Consider the following 7,769-nt stretch of genomic DNA (forward strand, 5'->3'; position numbering starts at 1 on the left):
TAGGTTGGTGCGGGGGGTGGACAGCAGGCCCATGTCTGCGGACCGCAGGTTCCGGGAAGGGGTATTATAGGACTGTGTCTATACTGTATGGACTGTGTTTACCATGTGGCCTTAACGTGGAGATGCTCAACAGAGTTGTTGTTGTTGTTGTTGTGTCTCTCAGGGCGGAGACTCTGGCCAGCATGGAGCAGTCTCAGAGGATCAGCGGGGCCGAGAAGCAGGCTCCTGGACAAAGGGCCGAGTTCTGGAAACTACGGGGCCTCAGAGGGGGCAAGAAGAACGTCCGCAGGACCCGTGACGACCTCCTCCAGCTCACCATCCAGGGCAAATTCCCAGCCTACGAGAGAGTTTTGCTCAGAGAAGGTTTGAGGAATTTTTTTTGTATGACATTTTTGTTCAACTTCACGATGAATTCTTTGCAGTACGGTCAAGTAATGGCAGAAACACTGCTGTGGTAAATCGTGAGCTTAGAATGATAAGGTTCTATCTCCGTTTAGGGCAGTTCAGAGATATTGAGCGTCAAAGTTTTTACATTCCATTATGTTTTGTGAGATGGAACCGTTGTATTTTATGAATTACTAACTCAAAAACTTTTTTTTAAATAACACCACACAGGCATTACTAAACACCTAATGGATCAGATTATGTAAAAAACTAAATGTTGACAAAAATGGAGATAGAACCTTATAATTCTAACGTCACGAAATGTTGTTCTAGAAACGAGCTTGCTTTTATCACCACTACTCTTTGACCAACTGACCACCAGGTTTTAATCCTTTCCAACTTTGTGTCTCCTCAGCTAATTTCAAACGCCCCATCGTCATCCTGGGTCCTCTGAACGACGTCGCCATGGAGAAGCTGGCCAGAGAGATGCCTCAAGAATATGAGGTGGCAGGTAAGCTGGCTGGTGTAATGTCTTAGTTCATATCAAGACACAGAGCTTAGTTCTTTTGTGTTCAACCGACGGCTAATGAAACCATCTTCTCTTTCATCTCTGGTCGTGACAGATATGGTACCTCGTAGCAGTAGTGGTGAAACGGCGTCCACGGTCATCAAGCTGGACACAGTGAGGAAGATTGCAGAGAAGGTAAGAACAGGGATGACATGGGGGGGGGGGGAAGAGGGGATGGTGGTTAAGGTTAGAAAGGCCTTTGTTCCAGCTACATTGAAGCACCTGATACAACTAATAGTTGTATAATATTAATAGTTGCACAATATTATTGTAAGCATTAACGGCTACTATTGTTCATGTCTGATGAACAATTGCGTCGGGTGTGTTAGTACTGGCCTGGAACAAAATCATGCATGTACTGTGGACAAGGACTGAAGAACCCGCAGCTCGTAGAGAAATCTCATAGAGAAAGCTCGGCACTGCGAAGCAACTTCTTGAATACCTTTTGTTTACCGTCGGTTTGGTTTGGTTTGTTTCCAGGAAAAGCACCCTCTGCTGGACATTACTCCTACTGCAGTGGAGAGGCTGAACTACATCCAGTACCACCCCATGGTTCTGTTCCTGGACCCCCACAGCCGTAAGGACGTCAAGGCCATGAGACAGAGGCTCTGTCCCAACTCCAACAAGAGCTCCCGACGCCTCTACGCCCAGGCCCTCAAGATGAGGAAACACTGCAGCCACCTGTTTGCAGGTAAAGCTACACACACACACACTCTCTTTCTCTCTGTGTCCGTGTCTCTCTCTTTCTCTCTCTCTTTCTCTCTCTCTCTTCTCACCTGTTGTTATGTCGAGTATACAACGTAAAGATGAATCAATGGAATGTATGTGTGTGTGTGTGTGTGTGCGTGTGCATATGCCTGTGTGTGTGTGTGTGTGTGCATATGCCTGTGTGTGTGTGTCTGTGTGTGTGTGTGCATATGCCTGTGTGTGTGCATATGCATATGCATATGCCTGTGTGTGTGTGTGTGTGTGTGTGTGTGTGTGTGTGTGTGTGTGCATATGCCTGTGTGTGTGCGCGTGTGTGCCCCTACTCCAACAGTGTTGCTGTATTCTCTTCTCAGAAATGTTTTTGACTCCCTTTCTTGAGTGCTTCACTGTTAATCGCGGTCGGTCCGATGCTGTTCACTGTGTTTAATAAAACTGTCTTTTTAAACCTTCCTCCCAGCGCGCATTGAGCTGCAGCCCGGCTCTAACGGGTGGTACGAGGTCCTGAAGGAGAAGATCCGCCACCAGCAGGCTAAACCCGTCTGGGTGTCAGAAGTCACGGTAAGACAGAACCCACCTCTGTTGAACCTGTTCATACCCGGTAGAACCGTAGAATTATAACTGTATGTATATGGTTAGGACTGCCAGAAGAAGGCACTGTTGAGTAGGCTGCACTCTGATAAGTGTGATGGGATGCTAACCGCTAACCTCTTGTTTGTGTCAGGAAGAATGATGTTCTTTTTGTCTTGCTGTTTGAACACTGACTGTACCGATGTTCAAATATTGTCCTCGTCATCGTCATATCTTGTTTTTCCATCTACTCAGTTCTTGACTAACCTTGTTCTGTTTGTTTTATAGTAAGAGTGAATATATTCTCACTGGCTAAGCCGGTTAAACAAGTTAAACCAATAAGTGGATGTATGTATGTCTGTGTGCAGCTGACAAGGTTCTATCTCCGTTTAGGGCAGTTCAGAGATATTGAGCGTCAAAGTGTTTTACATTCCATTATGTTTTGTGAGATGGAACCGTTGTATTTTATGAATTACTAACTCAAAAATGTCAACATTTAAAAAATAACACCACACAGGCATTAATAAACACCTAATGGATCAGATTATGTGAAAAAAACTAAATTTTTACAAAAATGGAGATAGAACCTTCTAGATAGAATTCTAACATCACGGTATGTCTGTGTGCAGCTGGAGGGAGGCGGAGAGGAGGAGCTGGACGCGTTAGACCGGAGCCACTCTGACTACCTGAGTGCTGCCAGCGACCTGGAGGACACGGACGGAGAGGCCTTCACCGACGGAGAGGCCTACACTGACAACGAGGACCTGGAGGAGCCCTTCGACGCCCAGGCCCAGCCTCCCCGGAGCTCCAGGGCAGCGGCGGCGGCGGGGGCGGCGCTCGCCCGCTCCTCGGAGCCCTTCTCCGGGCAGGACAGCCCCAGCCCCAGCCCCACCCACGAGCCTCCCCGGGAGATCCCCCCGCTGATGCACGTGCCCGAGCCCAGGTCCTCACGCCTCGCCTCCTACAGCCCCCCTCCCTCCGTCGCCGCCGAAGCCCCCCCCTCCCGTCACAGCTACTCGGACTCGGACGTCAGCGACACGGACCCCGCGGCCCCCACCACCCCCTCGGAAGGACCGCCTGAGTTCAGAGCCCCCGACCCCGTCCCTCTACCTCCCCCGGCCCAGAAGCGGCCAGAGAGCCCCCCGCCGGTCACTCTGTCTTTCATCGAGGAGAAGCTCCAGCAGGTAGAGAACGCCGGGCCTGTGGCTGTCACTCAGATCTAAGGCTACAGTATTGGCTGCATATTCAATCACCGAAAGTGTAAATTATAAATAGTTAGTTCTGTCGCTGTTTTGATACGTTTGCCTCCCTTCAATGGGCCTGTTGGCTTGGACGGGCCTGTTCACGATGCAAAGATACTATGCTCTCAGTGATGCAGAACTATAACGTTCCTCCGTTCCCCTGTTTCAGACGCGCATGGCAGAACCACAGGAGAGGAGGTCCTCCCCACAGTTCCTTGTGTAAGTGAAATATGTTCTCTTGTGTTCGTTAGGGTGACACGGTATTCGGTTGTTAAGTCGTGACGTGTTTCAAGTGTGGTGTGATGATGACACTCTGCTCCTGCTCTGCAGATTGGCTCACCACCAGGCGGTCCAGACCAGACGCACTCAGATCAGAGGCAGCGACAGCTCCGACGACAGCGAGGAGGCCGAGGACATCGAATGGGGTCCCGCTACGGAACTGTAGAACACACACATGTCTTACAGTTCCTGCATCCCCCCCCAGAACTTACAACTCTTGGGTCTCACCCAACCCAGCTAGAACAAACTACACTGTGCCTCTCTAATCTACTATGGGACATGTTGATTGGCTGCTCACTCTCTTCTCGTTTTTCCTGCTGGAGTCATATTTTCTGTGGAAAGGTTTTTGAATTAGTGCCGTCAAGGCACCCTTCTAGTATGATATCTTGGGTTTCAGTTCTGGGTTCAGAATGAAGAAAGGAGGATGATGAAAGGACAGGTCTTTCCACAGTAAATGCCTATTGTAATAAACCCTCAGGTGTTTTTGTATTTATACAGCTTGCAGTAAAGCGACATTTTATTTTTTATGTGTATGCACCTTTTTAATAAATACTGTTTATAATAATGCCAATATGGAGATCGTAAAAGACACAAACAACCACACTGATTGTCTTGTCACGGATGTTATTTGAACTAAAGACTTTTGAATTTGGCTCTGGAAAAAAGAAACAGACATTCGCAAAACGATGAACAAACTGATGTACAGGTATGAACATGAAACACATGCCCTTAAATGCATGTCATTGTCCAAACTTCTTTATTGTAAATAAAACAAGGTACAATCCTCACATCTGTCACTCTGTAATACCTGTGTGTTAGAAACATTGTGTTTTTGTTTGTGTAAACCAACATGTTTCTGGATTACCGGTATTCAATAATGAATGCAGTTTAGCTAGGATATATATAATAACAAAGCTCATATTGAAATCTTAAACCAACAAAATGAAAACACTGTCCTCCTTATTAGTTAGTTTTTTTTTTATGAATGCAAACTAATTATAGTGCGTGGGTCCACCCGTCTAATCTTAGTCATCAGGCAAAGGCCCCAGATTCTCAAGACAGTAGAAACAGACTACTGAAGAACGACCACTGGTTTGGAAGGAGGATCCCTTTAAGTAATACTGTATTGTTGTCACTGCCAGGAATCCATGGACTATACTGAAGATAGTTAAACGGGGGGGGGGGGGGGGGGGGGGTACAGATGGATTATAAACACTTTGATGAGCATGGAAGAAGCGCCTAAATGAATGCGTACATTTACGCGTGTATTCTATCTGCGATGCATCGCAATGTTTTTTTTAGTGGGTCCTCCTCTCCTCGTTTGCAACATCATCTTCACCATCAAGTCATTTTCTTGACTTTTCCCCTGAAGTTAACAGTTCTATGAACAGGGGCCCCTCATTCATAAAAAAGTACTTGAACGTCATCTTTTGGGGCTTTTCCACTAGAGGGCTGACCCGGGTCAGCCCGGGCTGGCCTGCTTCTTTGGCGCTTTTCCATTTGTCGGCCTGGGTCGGGTCGGGTCGGGTCGGGTCGCTTCTTTAGCTACCCATCGAGGGCAGGAACCTTTTTTGAGACCCGGAACCTTTTTGCCAGGCTGCGTGTGACGTGTGACGCTGCACACCGTTGATTGGTCAATGGAAAATCGTCATCCCATGTTCATAGATTTCATCACTAACCGCCATCTTTAAATACCACATTCGCTCTTGGAAAATGTCACTACAGTTTCTGTAATAGCTTATTAATAAAGATTCGAAATAGTATGCTGACCATCGTATTATCTTAGTTTAATGTCATTTCAATGCATCATAGAACTTTTATTTACAACAAGCATAACACAAAAATCGCTATTATGCACCGTCTTTGCCCGTGAATAACACCGGCTGTGAAGGTGGTACAAACACAATACTCCTTTGCTAACTTCACCATCGGTATACGGTCATTTTGAGCCCTGAACCACCGCGCTGACACCCCGAGAAGTTATGCTTTTAACCGTAAACTCAATGAACCAGGAGTTCACCCGCTGCTGCAAGCGTATCTATAACGAACGCGGAGATTGAATGAGCCCCGCGTCAGTCAGCCTTTCCGTAGAAATACGTCGCACCGTTACATGTTTTAAGGCTGATCTGTGCATGATAGTGCTGCATTATGTTGATCTATTTATATCGATCTATTCTTGCCAATTCCTTATTACCAGTGGAAAGGGGGAAGACTAAAACACTTTGAATGGGATAGATAGGACTTTCCGTTCAATGAAGGAAGCACTCACGAGTTCATCTCGCTTTCCCCCCGTTGATGTATTAAACAATCTAAGCAATCTAATCAGAGCAGTTGTTAGTATGTAATATTATTGATGGATATGCCATTTTTGATGGACAGCAGTGAGAGGATGACTGGATGTGAGCATGTATTTGACTAATGCCGATAGATTGTCTTGCTCCGAAACCCGAGCTGCCGTTGCAGACAGGATTGTTCCTTCAAACTACCGTAATTCGTGAACTATATGCCCAATCTAAAAAGTTCAAACAGTTTCTGAAAGCAGAGAAGTTGCACTTTTTGAACAGTTGAACTTTTCTAGGCTTATTACGGTAGTTCACCAACAAAAAAAAGCATTTCCCCTGTTGAGCTGTATAGCGGCACTTATTACAGTGAAGTGCTCTTATGACACGTAACTCCTCCTTGTCCTGGGTCGCTCAGTATAATGGAGAAGCGTCAATACCCAGAACTGTTCAAAAGCGTGCCGAAGCGAGCCGTGCCAAGCCGTGCCGGGCCGGTCAATGGAAAAGCGCCATTAGACTTTGACGTAAGCACATTTTTCTAAACCGTCGTAAGCATCATTTATAAAACGAGCTGAGATTATTTCAACTTGCGTACGTGCTTCATTCTATAAATACCAAACATACTTGGAATTGAACGCAGGTGAATGAGGTTTGTATTAACGCCCTGTGATAGCGGCTCAATTATAGCGTCTGAATGAAGCCAAGTGCTATAATATAATATAATACAGACAGTACATAATATACATAATATATATAATATTATTATATATTATGTACTGTCTGTATTATATTATAGCACTTGGCTTCATTCAGCCGCTATTTGAGCCGCTATCACAGGGCGTTAATACTATATTATAGGGTAGGCGTGCGTCTGGAAGCGGGAGAGGGCAGTAATACCACGTTCATTGATAAAATGACATAAGGGATGGAAAGGGGGGATGGCAGTTTTAGAAGGGGGATGATTTGGACTGTTTTTATTTCAGGGGGGGTGCCATTCCCCCTCATCCCGACTCAACTCGAAATCCAGTATCATTTAGCGCGTGGCCGGGCAAGGCATAGGCATGTTGAAGAGAGATAGACAGCTCCGGAGGGATATAAAGAAAGACTGAAATACAATCATAAACATTAGTTCCCTTTAAATCTTTAACTCATTTTCTCGGCTGGTAACAACATCGTTAATTTTATTACGAGCCACTTAAACTTCGCATGAATTACAGTAGGCAACGTTTTTCCAGTGCGGCTCACATGCCTGTAATAACTCCTCATAACCAGTAGGTAATGTGCGTAAGCAAGTTGAATACTCGACGTCGAGCTACGATCGTTTCCACGATCAAATTGACTCACGTTGAAATTGTATAAATCACTACGTTGACGTGGTTTTCTACGTACGACACGGGTAAGATCAAAAATGTATCTAGCACGTTCTATGAATGAGGCCCCAGGGCTGCCAAGTTTCACCAAAAGTTTGGAGTGAGATTTTTTAGCGGTGGAGCGACCCAAAACTGTGCACGTTTTGGCAGCGGCGGCCCCTCTCTCCCACCCAATTATTTGTACTAGTTTCCTGCAATTTTACATGTTGTTCATAATAAACCAGCACAAGAAATTAAAATAATTTACATTTTATAAAAGAAGACAAAAATTCTGACAATATCATATTTATGAATGTTAATAAACAAATACAGTAGCCTACAGACTCTAAAAGAAAATTGGGCCCCATCAACAGGACTCATGGTCAGCAGCAGA

At 45.6% G+C, this 7,769-nt stretch overlaps 1 protein-coding gene across 1 annotated transcript in view; it reads left to right on the forward strand.

The window, feature by feature from the left end:
• The window catches only part of tjp3 (tight junction protein 3), a 23,058-nt gene extending 18,529 nt beyond the window's left edge, over positions 1–4,529 (forward strand). Inside the window, exons 23-30 of the mRNA XM_080535533.1 lie at positions 164–363; positions 800–895; positions 1,008–1,087; positions 1,433–1,643; positions 2,118–2,218; positions 2,857–3,411; positions 3,638–3,687; positions 3,799–4,529. Of these exons, the coding sequence (XP_080391659.1) occupies positions 164–363; positions 800–895; positions 1,008–1,087; positions 1,433–1,643; positions 2,118–2,218; positions 2,857–3,411; positions 3,638–3,687; positions 3,799–3,913 (1,408 nt within the window). The 3' untranslated portion in view covers positions 3,914–4,529. The remainder of the gene's footprint in view (positions 1–163; positions 364–799; positions 896–1,007; positions 1,088–1,432; positions 1,644–2,117; positions 2,219–2,856; positions 3,412–3,637; positions 3,688–3,798) is intronic.
• Positions 4,530–7,769: the final 3,240 nt, after the last annotated feature.

Source organism: Nansenia antarctica, assembly GCF_963989245.1.
Source record: "Nansenia antarctica genome assembly, chromosome: 7".
Classification (NCBI taxonomy): Eukaryota; Metazoa; Chordata; class Actinopteri; order Argentiniformes; family Microstomatidae; genus Nansenia; species Nansenia antarctica.